At 34.7% G+C, this 25,104-nt stretch overlaps 2 protein-coding genes across 5 annotated transcripts; one reads left to right on the top strand and one right to left on the bottom strand.

Moving 5' to 3' along the window:
- The first annotated feature begins 570 nt into the window (after nt 1-570).
- On the top strand, nt 571-6,324 carry LOC105688180 (RAB11-binding protein RELCH homolog). Its single transcript, XM_012404287.4, has 16 exons — nt 571-1,015; nt 1,098-1,307; nt 1,373-1,531; nt 1,604-1,953; nt 2,033-2,143; nt 2,203-2,444; nt 2,524-2,834; nt 2,915-3,201; nt 3,280-3,607; nt 3,692-3,845; nt 3,943-4,066; nt 4,130-4,400; nt 4,496-4,631; nt 4,723-4,922; nt 5,006-5,267; nt 5,361-6,324. The coding sequence occupies exons 1-16, from the start codon at nt 952-954 to the stop codon at nt 5,512-5,514; spliced, it is 3,363 nt and encodes a 1,120-aa protein (XP_012259710.2). The 5' UTR covers nt 571-951; the 3' UTR covers nt 5,515-6,324.
- Nucleotides 6,325-6,672: 348 nt separating this feature from the next.
- On the bottom strand, nt 6,673-24,988 carry LOC105688176 (lysophosphatidylcholine acyltransferase). 4 transcript variants are annotated; one of them, XM_012404281.4, is made up of 11 exons: nt 24,271-24,988; nt 16,380-16,525; nt 13,792-14,009; nt 9,733-9,845; nt 9,469-9,623; nt 9,161-9,298; nt 8,896-9,021; nt 8,640-8,787; nt 8,452-8,550; nt 8,205-8,346; nt 6,673-8,126 (listed from the first exon to the last, which is right to left on the bottom strand). In XM_012404281.4, the coding sequence occupies exons 1-11, from the start codon at nt 24,406-24,408 to the stop codon at nt 8,038-8,040; spliced, it is 1,512 nt and encodes a 503-aa protein (XP_012259704.2). In that variant the 5' UTR covers nt 24,409-24,988; the 3' UTR covers nt 6,673-8,037. The 4 variants fall into 4 exon arrangements, with proteins under 4 accessions (XP_012259704.2, XP_020709167.2, XP_012259705.2 ...); XM_020853508.3 differs by lacking the exon at nt 13,792-14,009 and adding an exon at nt 11,938-12,155; XM_012404282.4 differs by lacking the exon at nt 13,792-14,009 and adding an exon at nt 11,938-12,152.
- Nucleotides 24,989-25,104: the final 116 nt, after the last annotated feature.

Raw genomic sequence — 25,104 nt, 5'->3', positions numbered from 1 at the left:
ATCTTGATCAAACTTATTAATCTCAGCGTTATTGGAGAATTGAGGAATATCACGGCTAACTACACGATGTCTCATTGAAATAGTGGGACGCACCCTTGTAATGCATCAATAAATGTGCAGCAGTAGCCATTCGGCGTTTATCACGAATGAACAAATTCAAACTCAAAATAAGTCTGAATCTGTTGGTATGTATACTCTCTCTGCTACGCGTAGTACAGTATCATCACAGAATAGGAACTGTTCTGTTAGTCCCTAATCTGTGATATCACTGAGCACAAATAAGTACCTAATACTATTCTGAATCGTACTTCGACGCAGTACGTATATGCTCCAAACCGTATTATGTTATTCCGATCGCATAATCTTAATAGGGTGCTTGGCGGCGATTCACTGCCGTAAATTTCTGTAATATTCAACTCCTCGACCATTGTCGCTCTGATGCTGGCGTACTTCAATTCCAATAAAATAAAATTATCAAAAATAGTGTAGAACAAATCATCTTGTCCCCATAAAGACAACATGCGGAAAACGGAATAATTCAAACATTTCAATAAGTTTTGATCTGAAACTGATTCAGTTAGATATTTTGCGATGGAAATTCGAATCCATTGTAACTTTTTTAAATTTACCGCGGCATAAGCAATTAGCAGAAAGGCTTTCACCGCTTTCACGGATGACAGTTCGTTGGAGTGCCTAGTAGTGGCCTACGCGCAATAAACGCAACGTTCTGTTCGTGCCTCCACAAAAATGATAAAGCACAGGTAACATGGCTTTGTTGTCATCGGTACACATCACGAAGTGTTACGGGTATCGAAATATTTGTGGCGATTGCCTTATGCATATAGCGCAATGCCGTTTGAGAATTAACTACATGTTCATCCTTGTTTCTACTTCGTAAAAAGATATGATCACATAACGATTGAAACTGATGAATTATAACCTGTTAAAAAAATGGCTGAGCCCATTAATCAGGCTAAGGATATCTGCAGCACAAACACGATTGATCCCGGGAAAGGTTAGTAGATTTTATAGAACACATGTAAATTCAACCGGATTTAGCAAAACGATTTTCTATTCAACATCGACTATTACCACAGAAGAGGATTCCCAAATCACCACGACTACTCATATATCATACATAGACATCGCAACCAAGTTACTTAATGAAAGATTGTTGCTTACGGCTTTGGAACTACACGCCGAATTATGCGAGGCAGGAAGAGAGCTGCCGATCCTCAGGGACTACTTTTCAAACCCTGGAAATTTTGAGACACAAAATATCAAGCCTGACCCCTATGTCTCGATGCGTAAGGATAACCTCCAGATTACCTTTTTGGCAGCCAATGTTAATGAAACCATTTTCACCATTCAGCCAGATCACTTAGTCAAGCAACATTGGATTCTCTGGACATGACCAGGTATTCAGAAGATGGAGGTGGAGTAGATGAACGTGTGGCAGTTCTCGAATTTGAACTTAGAAAAGCTAGAGAAAGTATTTCAGCCTTGAGAGCTAATCTCACCGTAGCTACAGGTGATCAACTTGATTTTTCAAAATAAAAAGAATTGAATTCTCATTCTAATTGTACAATTTTTTGTGCCAAAGAATCTGAAGTCACAACGCCTGACCTAGGCTTGGAGAAACATGCGACAACAAATTCTCCTATCAAACCTCATGAGCTAAGAGCATTGAATTACCTAGTCAATGAATACCTTCTTGCTCATTCTTACAAGCTCACTTCGATCACCTTTAGTGATGAAAATGATAACCAAGATTTTGAGGACTGGGACGATGTAGGATTGAATATTTCCAAACCTGCAGAACTACTGCAAATATATAGAGAGTTCATGAAAGCTAACGGGCATGATAAACCACCTTCTGTTGCCATTGGTGTGCAGACTGAACTTTTAGACAAATCAATCGATGAAGAAAAAGAAATGGAGTTTGCAGAAATGGTAAGTCTCGTTTTTAAGAAACGTTGTTATCTGAGCTTTGGATTATCTGATACTATGTATGATGTCAATTTTTTCATAGACATCTGAAATAAATCAACTAAAAGAAGAAAAAGCTGCTTTAGAGCAGGAAAAATCTGATCTAGAAAGGCTCTTGGCTAGTGAAACTAATTTGACACAAGGAGAAGCAAAGGTTGGTCTGAAATGTCACAATCTTGTGAGTTGTTGCCTATCCTACTTTTGAAATTTCAGGGTAGCACAGGGACAATTCAGACTATAAATTCTAACTCGTCAACACCTGAGAAGTTTGAAATACTTGAGTCAATACCTCAGGATATATCTAATGTGACTCAAGAGCCCGGCGGGGATGATAGTACTTCAATCGTCACAAGTCTCAACGAAACTGATCCAGGGGATCGCGAATGGACGACACTACAATTCCCGAGACCAGATGTAACGAAGCTACTAGCCGATCCCTGTGATTCCTCTAACCGGTGAGAAGATCATTCTTGTTGCAACATCTAGGCTAAGAAAACAAAAAAAAATGTCATTAATTTCGCATTCGTTTCCTAGAATTCTACCTCCAAATTTTGAAAACGAAGTCATGACCCACTGTATTGTCGACACATCTAATCCAGCGACAGCCTATATTGAAGATCCTTTGAAGGACGGAGTAACTCAAGATAATCTTGTGCAGATATTGTCGTACTCATTACCCAGAATAATTCCTAATGTGATACTAAATAAACGTGAAGAGATGATCCCGTTGATACTTAGTACTGTACAATTGCACTCTAGTCCGCGTGAGAGAGAAAAATTGCTGCAGTTGTTGTTTAATCTGAAAAAACGACCTCAAGAAGAAGAAAGACTCATGATCTTAGCTGGTGGGTTATATAGAATTTGAAATCTTTTTTTTTTATATACATTCCGAAACTGGTCTTTAATCTTTGATCTTTTTTCAAAGGTCTGGTCGCTATGATGAAATATTCTACAGGCTCCATAGAGAGCGGAGAAATTTTGGCCCAGTGTTGGGAGCAGAGTCAGCACAAGAACCTTGAACGTAGATTGTTAGTTGCAGAATGCTGCTCGGTTTTAGCTCCGCATATATCAAGTGCAACTAGAAATTCTCTTATGCTATCCATGCTCCAACAAATGCTTCTCGAAGACAAGGAATCTGTTGTCAGAGCTGCCGTTGTTAAAAGTCTGGCGTTACTAGTTGCGTTGATGGATGACCCAGATAAGTATTTTCAGGTGAGTGATCTTTTTATTTTATTATTGCTATCTAAGAAAAATTATCTAAATGTCCTCATTATCACCTTAATGATTTAGTGCGAAGAACTGACCCTAACTGCTCTTGATGACTCGTCATCTTCAGTAGTGGAAACTGCGGCTAAATTTTTAGTACCAGTATTGGCACAGTGGGCGCTTTCCTTGAAAAGACTACAGTCTCACTTACTTCCTAGGATTTTATCAAAATTGCGGAATCAACTAAAGCCATCTCACCATCAAAACCTACAAAGCAAAGAGAATTCTGATAGAGACAGAGTTGTGGCATCTATCGATGTCTTACAGTGTCTGTTACCGCATACCATCGTCTGTGTAGCTGACAACGAAAACGTCAAGGCACTAATCCAGGAACAAAAACCTTCAGAGTTACGTAAGTAGATTTCTGTAGATTGTCGGATTTCTGCTCAGAGTATCTGAATTACTGGAATTACAATTAAAATATTTTCTCACACAGCGTCAGAGTTCACTGAACTCTGCCGTTTTCCGATGATAGATCCAAAAGTATTTTACCAAGGAGATATTGAGATCTCAACGGTGCTGTACACTTTCTTTGCCAATACATGGAAAAACGATTCTTGGCCAGAATTAGATTGGCTAACCGACAAACTGTGAGTTATTGATTATTTGACGTAGTTTATGTTATTGTTCATACAACTGCTGCATTTTACCGAGATCAATTATTCAATTTATGCCCTTTTTATACAGATTACCGGAAATTATAGACATGGTGAAATACTTAAACGTAACCCAGGAATCTATTCTGAACTCGTTCATCACTTACATACATTCCATGTGTTGTGGTTTTGGCAGACATGTCACTATATTGAAGGTGAATGTTTTTTTTACAGCTCAAACAACAAAGTAATTATAATTCAATTACGTTTTTGTTTAGATTCAGCCAATCTTTGCTATCGAATTATCTGAACTCGAAGAGCAGTTAATCAAGTTATCTCCCGATCAAGGAACTTTAAATTTGACGTTGATCCCAGTATACCTAACTTTGCTCTCTACATTAGATCCTATCGAAGTAACAAAGTCTTTGAATCAGTTCATCGTGGCCTTTGCTATAAGCGGTATCAACAGTCAGATCCTACAAATGACGGTTATCAGGCTGTGCAACCAAAATCATATGCAAAAACACGTTCTCAATGCTCTCTGGGAGGGTAAGCAGCCCTATTTACAATTCATAATCAAAAATAATCACGATACCCAACTGCCTAACATTTTTTGGTTTGTTTTTTATCAAATCCTGTTTCAGGGGTTGTTCATCAAAGATCGACAGTTAGATGCGCAACTGCAGCTTTATTCAGCGCTTTAATATCCCTCATTTCTGATCATCTTGCCAACACTAAAGTAGCACCAGCCTTAGTAACACTTGCCAGTGACTCGAACATGTAAGTAATTCTTTATAACAATTCTTCATCAAGAAAAAAAAACAATACAACAAACGCTCACAATTGCTTAATAATTACGCTGTATTATTAGAACTGTTAAAGCCGCAGCAATCCCTGCCCTTGCGCGCCTCGTTACTGAGTGTGGTGCCAAAGAAGCAAGAGACAAAGCTAGATTGACACTTGAAACAATTGCCAGAGAACCGCAGGGCGTTCCTTCATCATTAGCTGTCCCCTTGGTCACAGCACTCTCAAGTATTGCGCCGAATTGCCCTAGACATTACGTAGAGGATGGTGAGTAAATTATTCTTTGCTCAGTAGCTTAGATAAATTGTGAGTTTTGGTCCGGATTATTGAATGAATTTTTTGAATTTCAGTAATAGCCACGCAGCTGGCTGGTATAGCAGCTTCAGCTCTTCAACAGGGTAGAAAAATAGATCTTGTCAATTCCCTCGTCGAAGCATATTCTGTCTTAGTTTATTGTCCGCTAAGCAGTCAGTGCATCACTGGCGTTCTTTTGCCTGGACTCAGATACCTCGAAGCTTTAGTTAATCAGACATTGCCTCAGCATAAAGATTTAGTACATTCGTTGCTGAAGGAAGCTGAGTCTAGACAAGAACCTCCGAAGTCCTTGGAACGGTGAGAATTTTGTCATCTCTAAATCATTTTTTCCGCAAAAATATATTTTGACATTTTATTGACATCAAAATCGTTTGTTTCTTCATGTTACAGGTCAACTTCAACGAGTTCGGGCCTTTCTCTATCCATGGCTAATGTAAACGTAAACGTTGGTCAAGGAGTTGAAGACATGCGACAACGAATGAGCAAAATCTTTCACCAGAAAACAAACGCGCCTAGCATGGCTAATATATTCCGTAAAAAGTGAGTCTTATTTAGTTAATTGAATATGAATTTTATGCTACCATTCATCTGGTAGCATAGAAATATAGATCTGGACATTGCACGTTACTAGTATTCTTTTCTTTGCTAATAAAAATCGAAGAATGAAATATGTATATTCTTTATGGTTCGAGGTTTATTCTATTTTATCTTTTAAATATTATCATTCAATTTCTATTTTGACAAGGGAATGGGAGAATTGTACATAATATATTATTAACATTGAACTGAAAAATGATTGGGTATATATTGTAACGTATGCACTGTCGTGCCTTCCTAAAACTGTAATTCTTAACCGAAGTTGTATATATAAAAATTAAAGTTGAAAGAATAAAAAAATTAATCATCTAAATATCTATGAAAAATGATGATACCAAGTATGATACATTGAGAAAAAAAATTATTATAATAATAAGACTAATAATTGTAATAATCATTGCGGAGATAGGAAGATCTTTTAATTGATATAATAAAATGTGATGCGAAAGTAAGAAACGATGCGTGAATTATAACTGGTTGTGATTACTGTAAAATCTAAATTTCACCATTGAGCTCAGTATTGTGATCAATTTCAAGGCAATTCAGAACTTAAGAGCTGCCTAATATTCTCAATTGAATATCATTTAATTCATTTATATAACTCATGAAATTAAATAGTCACAAGCATGGTAGTGAAATAACGAAATAAAGTTGGGCGAGCGATCCATAATATCATGTATGTACCTACAATATTAGTTTTATAAAGTATATGAAAATAAAGTCGCGTGATGTGACTATAAGATGTATAAGTATTAAATAAACAGATAACCATCATTTCTTCAATCGACAAAATAAATGGACAATTGAATGAAACAATAAAAGTTAGGCTAGCGTTCAAAAAATTATCAAATAAAATTAATCGACTCACTCCATTTTTGACTTTCGATCCGTGATACGTCTACGCACCATGACGGTCAGAAGAGAAGTGAACTAAAATTTAATTTTCATTATCTAGTGATTATCGGCCGAACCCGATTCTACCCGATTTCATCTCTCTATTTTATCGACCGCAATACTTGATTCGTACTGGTCGCTAGGTCATTTCGAACGACAATATATTTATAAACTATTTACACGTATTTACATGGAATAAAGAAAAAAAAAATTCGTATTATATATACATGTATTTAATATATATCAGAATATCAAATATTATGTATACTATATGAAGGGAATTTATTAATTTAATAATTAAATTCACTTTCATCATATCAAGCTGACTGAAAGCAATCGCGGTATTTTGTCATAAATCTCTTATTGTAACGTAACAATTATACAAATACACATTATAGAGATTGTTATTCGTATCCAATTATGGTTTTTCTTTATTATATTGAATAACATTGAAAGACGTACCCCTAAAAGTAGATCGTCAGATACTCATTTAAGATGACTATCTTTTTTTTTTGTGTTCTTACCTTCCCTTTACAATATGTGAAATGTATATTTGATCAATTAGTGAACAATTAAAATATCCATGTACATTTTATAGGTGTGGATAAATAAAATAAAATGAAAATTATTTCTTAGAGATAATGTATTTGTAGACAAATTCTTTATATCATATACCTATGTAGTTTTAACGACGAATTGACATTCTTTCGTGTACCTGCAATCCAAGATAAATATATTTACATATACTATGTACACAAAATAAATTGAGAAAAAAAATATTTCGTCGAAGGGCTTATTTTCTGGACACATCATATAATTTTTATAAAAATCTACGTGATATATTACTATATTTTATTAATCAAATTTCTTTTTTTTTATCGACAATATCTATAAAATAAATATATATATATATATGTATGTATGTATAATTATCGCATATTATAGCAGTCAAAAAATCTACAGTAATAACATGTAAGTATTCATATCATGTTTCATTCCTATTCATTTTGTCTTTATAAATTTATTATCTATAGGTAATTATACCTCAGATTGTAAAGTAGGGATGATGCCTTCAGATAGGACTGGATGGGCTTCATTCCTGGTACCCTTGTGATTCATTGCATTTATGTGAAGAGCAAAAAAAAAAATATATAACTACAACTAGGACGCAAAAATTAATTGCATCTATTAATTCGTAATAATAACAGTAACTATTTTGCACACTATTTACAGATGAAATATCTACCTTTTCTGAAAATATTCATGTAATACATGCGACGCTAGAAAAAAAAACGCGCTCTTCTCATATCATAGATTAGAACCGATGCAACCTGATGTTAATGCAATGTAAATTTTTCGTTACCCTTGGCCCCTTGACGCCGAAAAAATGTATTAAATCACATTTTTCGTTTTAGTATTTTTTCACAACTCCGAAGTAAACCGAACTGATTGGTATATCTAGTTCCATTCACTAGACCTTAGAGAATCGATAATGATCGATGAAAAAAAAGGGCTGAGCGACTTCTTCATTTTGGTTATTACATTTCTTCAATGGTGATAAAACTTTTGTATATGCTCAAATTGATTTTTTTCGGCTTTCGTCAGAATTTGTAGCGAACAGATGAGCAAATTCGGTTCTTTTGCCAAGAACTTCTATGAGGTCGTCTGAAAAACACAGGATGCAAAAAAAAACTTATATATTTTGAAAAAACAAGGAAAAACACACCCTCGTGTTATACTCACCTAATTTAACTTTGTTCGTTTCTATCGTCAAAGAATCTCTGAAAATCCTATCCGATTCTTCAGGCTGTAGGTGAAGAGACAAGAAGAGAATTCTACGGAGGGCTTTGGCATCGACCGAATCGCTACCAGTCGGAACACACAGCTAAAAGAAATTTGTGTATTGCAGATAAGTGTTTTTCAAAAAAGAAAAACCATCATTATACTATTCATTTTTTTTTTTTTTTTTCATTCAACATATCCCCAGTACCTCAAACGCCAATCTGATCATCTCCTCGACCGAACTTGCTTTCGCTATTACTAATACTGTAAAGATGTATTCCTCTAGATCAACTTTACCGCACCGATTCTGCAAGAGATAATTCGAAAAAAAAATTAACAATCAAATCTTCACGAATTAAAAACTCCTGAAGACTCTGATAACTTTCATGTACCGACCCAGTCATGTATGTGGAACAACTGCTTCGTCGCTGAATCTTTTTCATCCAACCTAAGAATCTGTGAAAATTTATGTAGGTCGACGATCTCGTTCAACCTTTCAGATCTTCCGTTGACCAAATTTTCTTCCGTATTCGCTTGCAACAAGCTGCGAAAATATACAAATTTACCATAATTATCCAATCGCGAGAATATAATTTTCAGTCAGCATGGTATTCGTTAACTAACTGATTAATTTCTTCTATTTTTTATTTACCCAAGTTTATAGCGGAGCTTATGAGCTTCAATGATAGTAGAAACATGTTTTAAATTCAACTGATGCGCTTTGCTGATTATTCTGCAATCGTCGTACGTGTAATCCGAAACTGGTATCTGCAATGCCCTGAAAAATAATTAAGCAAAAACGAACAAATAAAAGAGAATGAAATAAGATAAAATAAAAATCGCTGTAATGCGGACGTTTATGTCGTCATTGTCAACTTCGTTACGAATAAGCAAAAAATATCCATTCATTATTATACCTGGCCATCAACCTCCTCACGTTGTTCGCGTACAATTTTGGGTCAGATTTTTCGGCTTCGCTAGGTTTGTAAACTGGTAGGAACTCGATTTCACAGCTGCTATTTAATTGCGTTAAAGTTAACCACAATAATTTCAATCTGTAGAAGACAAAAAAACAAAAAAGAAGTTATTACCGAATATATCAACGGGTTATTCGGTTCAGAAAGTGATCGGTGCAATGCTAACTTCGATGATAAGTGAACGAAATTGAAGGAGATATTGTAATCGAAAATAAATGACTAAATATTTTGAAAATAAAAAAACTCACGCCCCGGGTCCTTCCCACGTCCAAGTAACCGTGTCCAATTTATTCGGATACTTGATGCAAACTGGTTGAATGGGGACACCGGGATAAAAAGCACCGGATTTAAAGGTGATCAGACACGAACGATTGGTGCAGGTTCCCTCGGGAAATATCATGACCTGAGTGAAAAATTTGCAAAGAGCAAAATTGAATGGAAATAAAATATGCAACAAGAATGAAGAAAAAAATTTCAATTATATTGCATAGAAATGCATTTCGATTAATCACCTGTGGCCAATCTTCTTTGGAAGTGGCTCGTTCGATAATTTCTTTGATAGTATTTTGTCTGGAATTAGGATCCTCCCTCCAAACATATACGGGTTGCGTAAAATTGATGAGTTCTGTCGTGAAGTAATTGAAGAAATAAATGAATATGACAAATTAATATTTTTATTCAATCATTCGACAAAACAATTACCTAATTTCTTTTATCTTTTTTGTTTTGTTTTTTTATATAGAAACGTGAATATTTTTTATATCAACAAACGTCTGCATTGTTGTATAACCACGTGAAATTGGAGATAGCTCAAGGTATATAATATACGATAAAATATGGAAAATTCCGCGACGAGCGCAATCTGATATTCAGTATTATTATTGTAATTAATATAATTTTTATAACATCTATATATACATTTGCGTTTTGCTATTTCTCTGCTAATATATATTCATAAATATATATCTGCATATAAATATATAGGTAGACGTGCATAAATAAAATATTACACACCTTATATTTATATACGAATATACATATATATTTACCTATGAGTTTCACTTTTGTCGTTCAATTAGAATACCGATAGAAATGATCGCCGTCGATTTCTTCTTAAATAGGAAATTGGTATACAGCCCAAGGTGTATAGAAATGCAATAAATCATCGTCAATCATCATTTCGTCTAGGAATCTTTTTTCCTCTTCTACATGTACAGGGTGACTTTTAACGAAAAATGGTTATCAGATATTGATTAACATGGAAACAAAAAAACAGAAAGTATTCGGGTACTTCTGAAAAATTATTAAAAATTATTATCGTGCGAGTTTAATTAACGAAAGAAGTATTCGCTGTGCTTATACACCGATACATATGAGTACGTGCGTGTATCAAACGCGTTATCGCGTACTAAGCATTATACTTTTAATTTTTTCTTCCTTTTTTTTTTTTCGTACAAGTTTTTGTGAAACTCAGCTACATCGTCACTTTTGTACGAGGTACTCAAGCAGATCAATATACAGTATCCAAATACATCTACATAAGTGTGCGAACACCTCGTATACGTAAAGTGTATTTAGATAAAAAAAAAATTTTTTTTCAATCAATAATTTCAGACAAAACGAGAGAAGAGATGAAATTTTTTCTTTACCTCCAAAATAAAAATCACCCTGTACATTATTGTATGACGTCGATAAATAATACCAGCTATTGGGTATACCCACGTAACAAAATTTATGAAAAAATAAATAAAAGAAATAAAAAAAATTTATTTCTCTCAACCTAAGCACGCGAGTGAAAGTCCTCTCATTTATTTATTTATATGTATGTACCTACTATGGTAAAATTCCCTTGACTAGGCGTTTTTTTTTTTTCAAATAAATTTACGTTATCCTGAAAGATTATAGGTACATATAATCACGGTGGAAAGAAGAAAGAAAAAAATGAATAAATTATAAGACAAAATGATACATGCAATTTTTTCAATATTCGCCATCAATATAATATTATATGTATAATCATATCAGAATATTTTACTTTCATTCGAATTAACCCATCTTCACGTGAATTCGATTTCTTTTTGAATAATAACCAATATCTTTGTAGTTAATTTATTCAAAGAAGAAGAAAAAGAGAAGAAAAAAAAGTGCGAACAAAACAAAAGGACACGATTTAAATTATTGAAATCCCTCCGGATACGTGTCGGGGGTATTGTCGTAGGAGAATGGGCCTTGTATATATATTTATAGGGAATTGTACAGATGCGGTGAAAGGAACTTGACGTCTTTAAATATACATAGAAATAAATAAATGTATATATATATATATATATATATATATATATATATATATACATGGGTAGACTTCCACATCCGCAAAAAGAAACGCGGATAGGTATCCGTATAGTAAATGGTCGCAAGCCGTTTCGCGTATAGATAATACGTATACATATAGAAAACAGTAACTGTATGCCATATAAATAACTGACAGAAACTGCGAACGGATATCCGCGAGAACCGTATGGAACGAATTAAAAAATGCTAACCGATACAGGAAACGATAAAGCAAAAAAAAAAAAAGAAACTAGTTCGTTCAGAGGTTCGATTATTCGATTCCATTATTTTAGCTGGCGTTTCGATTCGCCATTATATTGTCTTTCTGAAAGGGTAGAGATATGATGAGGTTTTTTTATTTTATCTTTGCAACAGAATGGACGTACTTCCGATGAAAGGATTCAGTCCGGACTCCCTTCGTACAATAATTGATGGAAATCCGGTGACGTAAACGATCCCCCCGTCAATAAATGTTGAATGTGGTGCGACGACCAAAATCGGAGCTTCGTTCCTCGACGCTTGTTTCCCCCTTACTACGATCCTCATCCCTCCAGCTTGGTAAGTCAGACGACCCAGGAAGCACAGCCAAGGAATTATTTTTCTGCTGATTGCAATTCAATTTCATTGATAGTATTTCTTTCTCATTTCCTTCTGGCGATTCATTTTTTCCTTCGTCATAATTTCTCAATTATTCTTTTCTTTCTGAACTTATGAATTGTACAATACATAATTAATCATCTCATATGTGTGTATGGGTATGCGAGAGTATACGGGGTGTAAATGTATATAGGTATTTCAAATAAGAGTAATTATAACGTGAAAAAAATTGTGACAGAAACCCATTAGCGAAATTGAAATACGTATACCGAAAGCCAAAAAGCCAAAGGGCGTAAGTAATGTTTTTTGTTCCACACCACGTCGTATTGGAATTTCGGAAAAAGGAAATTCATAATTTTAATGAAAATATATTCGTCTTGAGTTTTTTTTCTAACAACCACATTCCATCCAAATCACTCTGATAATTTTTTGTCATACCTTAGTGATTTTTTATTTGAGCTCACGTGGAAGTTTATCTGTAAATTTTTGTGGATTACGATCTTTTGGTTTTTAGCTTTCAATATTATGTATACAGCGCAAATGAAAAATATATTTATGTATAGGTACTACGGAAAACTTTGGTCTATTCAAACCGTTCGGTTCTCTTTTTTTTTTTTTTTTTTTTTTTGTTCACAAAAGTGCAGTGTTTCAGTTTTCCCATGACAGGTGTTAGATCGTGTATACCAAGCCCAATGATTAATGTTTGTGTAGTTTGAATAATTATGTTACAAAATTTATGACGGTTTTAATTATTCACTTTTTCTTGGTTCTTTTTTTTCTTCAGTTTATATTTTTGCAATATAGGTTCCCCGCGATCACCAATAACCACATGACATAATGTATGATGAAAATATATTATATCCTTTGAATTCCTTTTTGATTTCTTTTTTTTGTTCTGGAATTCCATGTACATGAAAGGGTGAAAAATAGCATAAGACAAATAGCATAGTTTGATTGTTAGTGCAGATATCGGATGATACTTTTTTTTTTCAGGTGATAAATGTATATTAGACTGCGCTCGAGAGGGTGAAATATAGAATATGAGATTTCTCGATTGAGAAAAATAAAGGACGCCGTTGATCGAATAAAACTATGTAACGCATAATCATATGATATAAACAAATAATAAAAATCCTCGTCACACATCAACTTTCGCTGTACATAATATAGCTGCTGCTGCAGCTGCTATGTATACGTAGATTGTACGGAGTATATGTGCAAATAAAAGCAAATATATTTATACACGTTAAGTGCGCGCACGTAGAGAAAAAAAAACATTCGAAGGATTTTGAACTTTTTTTTTCGCGCAATTATACCTGCATACGTTACGTAACTGAAAAAAAATTTGTCGAATCAATTCGCAGACGATCGCGATTTATGCGCGTACGTGCAAATGACACGTGTGAGTAAGAGTTTTTTTCTCAAGATACCAAAAATACTGATTCAAGTTTTACGGAAGTTATCTAATGATATAATATGTCATTAAACCAATATACCTCAAGGACGACGGGTATGGTGTATTTTCATTTTAGCGCACATATTTATACACGTATGTAAATTGAATGATAATTTTTGGCAATAAATTTCAGCGATTAACGATCGATAGATAATTATTAATAACGATAATAAAATCGTCGACGTACTTCCGAAAAATGGTATTCGGCTCGTTTCCGCTTTGGCTACGACGCTCGGTCCTCCAAGATGGACGACGGTTAGGGCGTCGAAGAAGCTAGAATGGGGGGCGAGAGCCAATACCGGAGCATCCTTGGCAGGTGCTCTCTGACCTTTCACCTTCAAATGATGAAAACCTCCGCAGACGAACAACGCTCTCATAATCCAGCAGATCACAATACGTAGCTCTCTGTTGTTGATTAAAGAAGTTGGTACATCAGATGCAGATATATTATCGTCGTTTCCGTCAGACGTGATTCTAAATTTCTTTGTAATAAATTAAATCAGATTCTTTTCCTTTAGTTTCATGTAATGTCGTTTTCCGGAAACTTTCGTTCACGTCAAAAAATTGAAAATGTGTAAAAGTTGTCATTTCTTTTTTTCCAACGACAATTTTCCTCCGATGTTTCAGGGGTTGAAAAAAATAAATTGATCGCGCTTCTTAGATTCTCCTTCCTTTCGGCAGTAATTGTAATCTTTCTTTTCTTCTGCGTTTAAGAAAAAAAACGAATTATACAAAAATTTCTAAACTATTTCTATTAAATATTCTACTTCTTTGGTCCTACCACACAATACAGCGAGTTTCTAATCACGAGTGTACGCAATATTTGAAACATATAAGAATAATACTCTAGCTACAAATCCGGCATGTGTACGGATATCATTACTTGTAAATGCATCCAGCTGTGTATTTGACTTCATATGGATTTGGCGTCCATTTTTTTTGTGATTTATTTTCGATCTGATACGTATATTTATTTGAATTGAATAATTGAAATTGATCTTCTGGTTGTGAGAAAAAAAGTTTCAAAAAGAAACGTCTCGTGAATAAATTGAAATATTAGAGAGAGAAAAAAAGAATAAAAATCAAATTTTCGTCACATCGTATGTACATAGTATACGCAATAATTTTACTGAAAATTCATGCAGCTTCTGCATTTCAATGTAACGTGTGAGGTACGCATATAGGTACACTTGTATGTACGTATAGTATACATTCAACTACTAATGAGGTGAGGTGTGTTTGAACTTTACGGTATTCGCATGACGTTTCACGTGAACAGCTAGCCTAGAGCGGGCCCTTCGGACACGCCGAGTCTGCGATTATTTGCTCAGTGATTAAAAAAAATTGAATAGAAAATTACTTTCAGATTCGAAATCTTATTTGCAGTTATAATGTCAAAACTGCATCTAATCGTCGAGCAAAAGTAAAATCTACTTTACACGTCGACGGTGATTCTTTCTATTCGTCGATGTAATAAAATGTAATGAAAGAAAAAGAATTAAGTAAAATCAGGAATTTCAACACAGAAAAAAGCGGAAAATATACGAAAACGAGGAACAAAGCAAGCGTACATACATATAAAAAAGCAACGAGAGGAACTGAGACAAGAGTAGCCAAATTAATGAGACGACGATCGATGAAAGACTGATAAAATGAAATGAAAAAAAGCTATTCGTTATTGAGCGGATAGAAATTTACGCGTGTACAGTAAACGACGATGATTTGAAATACGAGACTAAATGTCGTCGACGTCGACTAATAGATAAAAGTAGCCCAGATTAGGTTATAACATTTGGCGCAAACCCAACTCGACGGATGATCGTTTAGTCGCGTGGAAAATTGTTAACGCTAACGTACGTACGTACATATATACCGACAACCAAAATCGACTGAAATAAAATGGGCGAGAATATGATGGATTCAATTATCTCTAATTTCAATTAAGCCAATCTATTTATTACTATATTTGATGATGAAAAAACGGAACTGCGTCGAGTCGATTCAACGACGGTGAAAGTTATCCGGTGTATGATCCGAGCACCGGCATGCTAAGCCAGTTTTCAAATCCGCTTCGCATTACGTACCTACACCTGTATAAGTTGAGGTAACCGGTTGAGGAAACTACGGGACACGTAGTCGATTTTGAAGAAAATAAAACCGAAAAAAAAAAACACGGGTAAAAAATTATAACGACATGATCTTACGGAGTATCGGAAGAAAAAGAGAGATAATCTGCTGCGAACACCTCGTCGCGGATTAAACATTGCGTCAAACGCGTTGTATTAGTTTCAGATCGTTCACATCGAATCCAAGGATATTTCAAAGAATAATACCAATCACGAAGAACTTGTGTGTTAGTCAAAATTCTTTTAAAGCAAACCAATAAAGAACAAAAAAAAAAAAAAAAAAATTTACCCGTCATGCACATGCGAGAATATTAATGAAATCATGTATATATATACTCGTTACATAATAATTGTTAAGAAGCTTTCGTGTACAATACATATATCATATACCCATAAATTGTTTGTGTTGCGTGTAAATATCACATGTACGTTTAAACGTTGTAGTTTTTTTTCGTTTTTTTTTTTATATATAATTTTTTAAAAATCTTCTGTTCAAAAATTATCATTACTATTATTGTTGTTATTGGTTTTTTTTTTTTTTTTTTTTTTTCTGTCGACGAGTGAATGTACACCTTGCAAACGGGAGGGGGGAGAAAAAAAAAACGTGGGTACGTTTTAGTGAGAAGAATAATATTCTATTTTCTTTTACCGCCTCCATCCGGTGAGGGGAGCTCTTCGAAGATCATCTTCTGTTAGTCCGCGAAGCCCCAAGCACGCGAGAAGCCATGCCATTATAACGAGTGCCGTAATGGCCGCCAGTCGAAAGGGTAACAGAGCAACCGTCAGGAATGCCGTCTGCAACGAGAAAATGAAAATGAAGAAAATAAGAAAAAAAAATAAAAAAACAAACAAACAAACATTTTGTGCGTTAAATAATTGACATCGCAATATCCTTCGAGGATCCATTTCGGGCAGATCGACACTTCGGTGCTTCCGATCGAAGGTCAAGGCCCTCGCATTCATCTCGAGCCCTTTTCCTTATAGGCACTATCCTAAGTAAGGCAGGTAAAATAACGGTTCGGAGACGGACGGACTCTCATGGTCATTTCACTGAATAGCATGACCACCGTACCTACGTGGATGTAACATTTAATATTAAACCTTCTTTCATTCCGAATGAAAGAACTTTATAAATAATAATTCATACGCGAGTCGCTAGACCATAATTTACGAAACGAACAAAGAGCTGGTTATTAAAATAAAGAAAAATGAATTGAGAAAAAAATTTAAACAAATGCGTTCAAAGACAGATGGGAATTCTTTTTGAAAAAATTTTCACGGATGGCTGATGGATACGTCATTTCTTATACTCGTTGACAATGAGAATAGAGAATTATATTAAAAATAAATGAGTTGCGACAGACGAAATAAAATTATTAAAATCCTTGAGTATTTTTTCTTCGTCCTTTTTTCAGAATTTTTTTGTTTTTTAGTATTCAACATCCGTCGTCTGGATTTATTTTCTATGTAATTACGTAACAGCGAACCATGCGCTCGCGGTTTTTATTTAAACGTTCCGTAAAGTCAGCGGGAAATTCGATTGCCTTTACATACGTATGTATTGAATGTTGTGCAGATCTCGTATGTGAAGTATATATATTTATTTCTAAAATATACCTATTTATGTGCGCTTATAAAATTGTAATAAAAATAAATGGCGGTACGCCAGGAAAGCGGAATTTAAAATTCGAAGCATCGGAATTCGGCGTAGCGAAATCTGGTGTACAAAAAAAAAATATATATACATACCCAATGTAAGACACGTGGTGCACAGTTGTAACCACAAAAAAAAAAAAAAAAAAAAAAGAATCCAAAATAGAATACTAAAAATATGAACAAAACGTTAATTGCATTGTTCGCGATGTGATCTCGATCTTGAGTAAATGATACATTTTTACGTACATCTAAAAAATTTTGTACCAGGGCCAAGTGCAAGTTCAAGGTTAATCCCCTCTCTGCACTTGCGTGACCTAGTTCAAGGTCAATTCTGTATCGCCGAGGTTATTACAAGCGAGAAAGGGATCTCTCGCGATCGTTGCACTCGATTGTTCTTTCGTTTTTATACTCATCGTTTAAAAGAAAAAAAAAAAAAAAAAAAGTAGCAAAATTTAAAAAATCAAATACGAACGCAAGTCTGAAGACTGTCCGATAGGAAGAAAAAAAATGGCTACCCGACTAGATGTACAAACAGAGAAGAAGAAAAAAGAAGAAACTACCGAAGTGAATCTAGATACGAATGAAGAAATGAGAAAAAATAGAGGAAACTAAAATGGAGTTTTTGAATGAATCGTATGAATTAATTAGCACGCGTATTCTTAATCTTACTATCGATCGATTATACTACGTTCAAAATTTCGCGAATGAGATTACAGTATCGGTGTGTATAGGATGAACGGCGATGTATGGATTATCAGATCGTGAAGAAGTTGAAAGATCCGAGTATTGAATAAGTAAAAACTTCACGTTTTTATTGTAGTCAGGTATACAAAGTCGATGACGATGCAGCAGCAGCAGGTACCGTTCAACCGGCTTCGCAAGCAAAACCGTTATAATTCCTTCTTCCATAACTTTTTAACTCTCAAAGTTTCGCAGTGCTATTCTGTCCCATGGCACATCTTTCACGGTCTTCTAATTATTGTAACCGAGTACAAAGCAGTCGCTTATTTCATACTCGCTATTTATACAGAATATAAGTCTATGCGCACGTTATATTGCGGTGGTGCGGTACACTATAATGATTAGTGATTGGATCGAAGCTTTCGCAGCAGATAATCAACTATGCAATGATATTGTGACGAATACGTATAACGTGTAATCATAGTCATTTTTTTATTCCGTTTTTTTCCTCGAGATTTGCACGAAGCCTTTATTTCAATCAAAGAGAAAAAAAAAAAAAAATCGAAGAGAAGAAGAAAGTCAATACTTCGTTACCCGAGAGAAAAAAATTTCTCCATACCTTCTTTTTCGTTTAACAATCGGTAGTATCAACGGACGGTTCATTGAGTAGAATTTTTAACTTCTTTTACAGTGGGATAAGAATATTTTCGAAAAAATATATTTCCCTTTTTTGTTTCTGTTTTTATTTTGTTATTTAGAACGTCGATCTAAAAAATGTCGGAGATTCTTGTCTTTAATCTCTACAACGGGCCCCACGCACAGTTCGAGCTGAAATGTGGGGAAATTTTTCCCATGTTAACCCGGTTTAAAAATAAATCTGCAGTATAAAAAATATCATTATTATCTCATTCGCCATTCCAGGCACATCATTTTATATCCTATATACGGTCATATAACTTGTATACGCTGTATCTGTACATAAATACGTTTGTGGAACCGCACGCACAGTTATATAGGTATATAAAATACGTGAAAAATAATTGAAGACCTTGTTACGAGGTGACGGACGCGGTTTTCAAGTTGCAGTTTGTACTTACAACGCGTAATCATGTCAAGGAGCATGTTACGGGACGCTAACCTACCGGCAAAATTATGCCCGAAAAACAAAACGACCATTATAGCTTTCATTAGAATTATCCAAAAAAGGCTTCCTTATTTTCTTGATGAATATTTTCAATCCAACTCACAAGAAAGATTGATTTTCAAAGGGTGAAAAACTTTGATAGAAAAAATGCACATTGAAAAAAATGTTAATGAAATTCAAAAAAAAAATTTTATAATACATAATAGTAATAGTTAAATGGGTTCGAGACCTTGAAAATATATTGTATATAATATCATGTAATATCATGTAAATCCTAAGGTGTGATTCCGGAAGAATTTTAAGATTAAAAAAAAAAAAACAAAAAACTAAAAGAAAAAAATGGTATCTACCATCAGATTCCTCCATAGACAAGGGAGACTTCCGCGTCGAATGAAAATGAAATTTAATTATTTTTCTTTCATCTCGTGCTTCTTTTAATTCGTATAAATTCACGCAGAATAATTCATCGCGATACCTATCTATGTACGATGAAGATACGAATCCGTATACACACGTATGTATGAGAATAAGACTGTAAAAATATGAATAATTAATCTAGCGTGATTAATCCGTGTTGGAATTATTAAAACATCTTAAACGCCGTATCCGGATAATGGATCCTATTAAAGTTACGAATATAGAAATTCATAAGTTAACGTTACAAGTATATAGTATCGATAGAATATCGAACATAATATTGGTATACCTATGGATTCTACGTACATAAAATAGTGACCTGGCATATAACTCGTGGCCTAAATATTTTTCGTGCGTATCTACCAACGTACACGCATACCAAAGCTTGTGGAATAGCTGTACGCAAGTGAGAAGAAAAAAAAAAAAAAACAAAATGAATTGGAGAAAGATTGAAGGGAAACGTGACGCCCGAGCGTTTTTCGAGATCCCTCGGAGCGATACGCGAGAAGTGTCGTTACCAATTTTTTTCATTCTCGGAAGTTTTTCTTTCATTCTTTTTCATTTCTCTCCTCACCTCGACGAAAATGATGTCGAAATGTGATGTAAAAAAAAAAAAAAAAAAAAAAAAAGGACTCGGTACGTTTATCTGCATAAATTTCGTGACGCACGTGTCAAAAATATTAGATTACACGTGCGATACGTGCACACATGTAATTCACCTTGGTTGAACCTTAATTGGTCCTAACTGCATCGTATTCTATACAGTACGACATTACATTATCGTCCAGCTTGATTACCATGTACATATTCGTTGATAGTAACAATTGGTAACAATTAATATATACATATAATTACACCTGCATAAATTTAATTACTACGTAGTTATTAACTGCACTACGTAACACGTGATAAAATACACCCTATATTACAGGTGTGATAATCTATTTATTTTTTACCTCTCTGACCCTGACAGTTTGAAAATTACGTAACATTTTTTTCGTTGTAGAATTGAAGGAAAAAAAGAAATTCCAAAATTCTCTTTGCCCGTTAAAATTGACAATGCGCGTTCGCGCAGGGCTGCAGAGGCTTCCCCCGTTGACTTATATGTATTTAGTTAGATGTACATAACATGTCTTGTAAATATATAGGTACTTGTAAAGCTGCAAGTGGTTTAAATTATGTACGGAAAGGAATTTGTATGGATTCTTGCGACGTATTTCAGATTTATGTACGGGCAAGTACGTGAAATTTGGGGCTTCTTCGAACCTGCGAATTTCCGGATTTTCCGATAAATTTAAAATAAAAGTTTGAAAGGACCATTTGTGATGTAACTCCGATAATAGGTAATGTACTCGCGCCTATTTGAAAATTCTTAAATGTTCTCGAAAAAAAAAAAAAAGCTTCGAAAAAGCTTCGCAGGGACAAGAACCATTCGACTGTATTTCGTCGATTCGTTTGTTCGTCGAATAAAAAGGGAGACCATGAAAATTTGATAGAAAAAAAAAATTGCAGTTCTTATCTCCATACGTATGCATGTATATGGCAGGTTACATGTTTATGTATATTACGGTTTAACGTGAAATAACGCCGGCTCCTATACGTGCAGGATATGGTATCTCATAGTCCAGCGAATACCGTTCACTAACAATTAGAAAGTGATTTCGCGATCCCATCCGATTTCTATCGCATACGCGATAACACACGTGATACATTTAGGTACATATTCACGCCGTACGCGTGCACATAAAAATTTTCTGGAATAAGGCTGCTTCTTATTTTCGAGAAAATGAAAAAAAGAATGAACCCAGGCGTCATGAAAGTCGCTTCGAGAACCTGCCGCGGTATAAATCTATCATAAGATCATTAGGCGATTTTTTTATTAATTTGATTTATTATATAGAGGTACGTATACATATAGCTGCGTATACGCGAATCATGTGTAGTATACGGTTATCGTACATTGAAGGATAAGAAGAAAAAGCAAAAAAAGTTTAAAACAGTAAAAAAGGAACACGAATACTGCAATGAATCAACCGGACGAGAATTATTCTAGCTGTACTTTACCGATGGCTGCGTGATAAAAAATTACTACTTCTGCTACTACTACTACTACTACTACTGCAGCTGATACGTCGGAGGTATCGTTGAACCGAACATCTATAATGAAACACGTATAGCCTACCGCGAAACTACCGCGTGCCTTCACTTCTCTTTCACTAACCTACATTAACGCGCGCTAGATAATTCGGTCGATCCGACTGAACCGAAAATTCTCAGCCTCCGGGCCCAAACTTTTTCTCTTTCTTCCTTTTTTTTTTTCTTCTTTTTTTTTTTGCACACCCAAACTGTTCCACCGCAAAATTTATACACGCGTTCGCACACTTACGCGCACATCTTGTGTCCGTATGACATATTAATAATCGATGTTATACGCGTAATTGTACAGTTATGATAACTTTTCTGAAGCGAAAAATACATTTGCCTTTTTTTCTAGCACATTACCAGGCGCTTTCATACCAGTGTATTCTTATGTTATCTTACGTAAAAAAAATTAGCGTTAGAAATTTTCGTTCCGTTATATTGTAGTTATATATTACCGCTGACGCCTCAGAAAAGAATTATTCTCCGGCGCACTTTGCTTCAAAAAATGAATAATTGAACGAATTAGCGAATGAAAATAATTGGAACAATTTTTTTCTACGAAAGGGAGATAGAACGGTTAAATTTTTGAAAAATTCAAGGAAACCAAGATGTCATCGTACGCATCTTGGAGAGAGGTATGTAATTACCGTTCCAATTTAAACGTGTATAATGTTATACCATTAGCACATACACACACCTACTACCAAGAAGTGAACGACCGATATTTAGTTCGAAGCTAATAATTAATAGGATACGTGTAGCTTCAGTTGAAGCTTGCAGCGGCTGTCAGCATACGGGTGCGTATCTACCGTGTGTCCCATCGTTTACACCGTAGTCTAAACGTCTGGCTGCCTGAGGGCAGGCAACTGGACATACCGCGATGTAGGTAAACGCTGGGACACACGGTATATACGTTTGTGTAAAGTATCTGTATTTCAATTGCAATTAAAAATAAAATATTCATATAGTAATTTCCGTATCAAGAAATTTCGATCCGTAGAGATCGCGTGACGAGTTTGATAATCGAAAATCAAAAATAGAATAAAATAAGGGAATGGAAAAGAAACGGGAAGATCGAAATCGATCGGCAAAAAATAATTCCGACAAGAGCATCGGATTTTATAAATGATTGATGTTTTTTTTTCTTTTCTATCGCACCTGAGTTTGCGGTTGTGCAAATGTATATTATACGCATACATAGGTATTTGTATATCGCATAAATGATCAAGGGAAGTGATCAGGTTCGATACCGCGGATACTGCAGTTGCATAATATAAAATAAGATAAAAGTTAAACGCCGGAAATATTGCGGATCGAGAATTACACGTCGAAATACTTTCGGTTTCATGGGTGTATTATGTGCATCTCCGGCGCTTTTTAATAATCCCGGAATTAATAATAACGTGTTACGTAATAATGAAGAAAAAATATATACATTATACGTATAGATTTGTCACCGGACAGTGTCTGCAGATACTCGTTCACACGGAATCACGTTATATTTAATGATACGTGCAGTAACGTGACCCAGAATTATCGGTGTTCGAAAATCGGACCGATTACGTCAGAATTTCAGGAGAAATTTTGCTTCCCCTTTCAACATTCCAAAATCCCAAGTTTCGCCCTAAGCAATTGTTCTCGAATAATCATTGATAGAAAAATATTTTTCGATTAAATTTGATTGATTCAGAAATTCATCGTCGACGACTCTCACGTATTAATTGCGTAAAGTTTCCAAAATTCTAAAATAAATTTCAGACTTTTTCATACCAATATATCTCGTATGGTCATACCATGGCCACGTGTAAAATGAATAGATAATGAACAAAATAAAAAATGATTAAAAATTTAAAAAACAATTCATCACGCGTCGCGAACATTACGTGAACTGTTAAATTGGTTTAACGATACGTCGCCGTTAAAACTAACTAGGGCTTCGTCACGCCGGATCGCATCTCTGAAAAGAGTTTCTCTGCAACACAACGACTCCAGGTGCCACATATTTCCTACACGTATTATGACTACGAAGAGTAGAAAGCACACACAAATTCTACGTCTACATTATATCCGCCATACGATAGGTACAAACAAGTAATACTCGCAGACGAAACATTCACACCAGGACGAAGAGCTGATTGTACACCCCGAAGAAACGAATAAAGAAAAGACACGCATTTGATTTGATTTGAAACTCTTTTTTTATTATTCTCATCCCAGGGTGAAAAAAATTCATTCTCTTCACTCGTTGAGCGTATAGAATCGATTGGAACTTGGTCTGCACCAAATTGCGTAATTCCATATCTTCGAACACCAGTTTATTTTCTCTTCGTTCTATCAATTGAATCTACTATTTCTCTGTACTACATTTTGCAAAGATTTGTTTTCACAATTTTGCCAAAACTTTTCTACAGGCTGAATGGATATATGTGCGAGCTTTTTTCTTTCTTTCCATCTTTGGGGCGTTTTTTTTTTATCAACAATTGGAAAATATTTGGCTAACCTTGAGCTTGTCGTAGGTCGTGTCAAGTTCAAGTCGATGTACAAAGGGATTTAGAATGTCTGCCGTTACTGAGGTAGAATTATCCGTCGTTTTACTATCATTGCGAATCTCTCCGTTTATTTTTTCCATGGTCCGCATTTTGAATCAATATATTTGATTTGTAATTCGAAGTGAAACAAAAAACAAAAATTTCGAAAACACTTAGATTCAATTATTTGTTAATATTATTATCCAGTTCGTCGCTTGGTTGTCCAATATTCATACAACCAACACCTTGTTGTTTAAAATTTTACTTTATTTTTATTTAACACAGTAATTTAACACTGACCGTAAAAACGTTCTGGGAGAACTATATTTACGCGACAGTTTTTGAAAGAAAAATTTTATTTTCTATTTTATTTCAAACAAAATATTGTAGCAACAATCACCAATAAATTGAACAACAGAAAAAAGACGAGAAAGGTGTTTTTCACGTTTTTTTTTTTTCAATTGCAAAAATGGTCCGATTTTTTTTTTTTTTTATTTACAACAAAAATTTCATCAGCGTTATTTTATTGTGTCAAATAATGACAGCTGTCAGAAAAAAAAAACAAAAACATGTATATGTATTGATGAGGTGAGAAAACCGGACTGGTCAGACAGCAAAAGATCTCTCTATATCAGACGCGCACTCGCGGCCGACCAAGACCGTCTGTTTCTACTGGTAGAATGAAATGACTGTAGGTACTAAATTTCATTCCAAAATCAGAAGGTAGAGGAGCGATGGTAGATCCTCAGGTATTTCGTGATAAACGTTTTTTTCGTTTTACATTTCACGATTCAAAGATCGCTCAG

This window comes from Athalia rosae, chromosome 7 (assembly GCF_917208135.1).
Source record: "Athalia rosae chromosome 7, iyAthRosa1.1, whole genome shotgun sequence".
Classification (NCBI taxonomy): Eukaryota; Metazoa; Arthropoda; class Insecta; order Hymenoptera; family Athaliidae; genus Athalia; species Athalia rosae.
The sequence above is the reverse complement of the archived record's forward strand: the minus strand, read 5'-3'. Positions and strand labels throughout refer to the sequence as shown.

Excerpts from the sequence above, each read along its gene's own strand:
- LOC105688180 (XM_012404287.4), top strand. The coding sequence starts at position 952 with ATGGCTGAGCCCATTAATCAGGCTAAGGATATCTGCAGCACAAACACG. Across the intron at positions 2,445-2,523 it reads CCCTGTGATTCCTCTAACCG|AATTCTACCTCCAAATTTTG; the intron begins GTGAGAAGATCA and ends TTCGTTTCCTAG. Across the intron at positions 3,202-3,279 it reads ACCCAGATAAGTATTTTCAG|TGCGAAGAACTGACCCTAAC; the intron begins GTGAGTGATCTT and ends TTAATGATTTAG.
- LOC105688176 (XM_012404281.4), bottom strand. The coding sequence starts at position 24,408 with ATGCGGACCATGGAAAAAATAAACGGAGAGATTCGCAATGATAGTAAA. Across the intron at positions 9,846-13,791 it reads CCGAATACCATTTTTCGGAA|AACTCATCAATTTTACGCAA; the intron begins GTACGTCGACGA and ends ACTTCACGACAG. Across the intron at positions 8,788-8,895 it reads AAGCTCCGCTATAAACTTGG|CTTGTTGCAAGCGAATACGG; the intron begins GTAAATAAAAAA and ends ATATTTTCGCAG.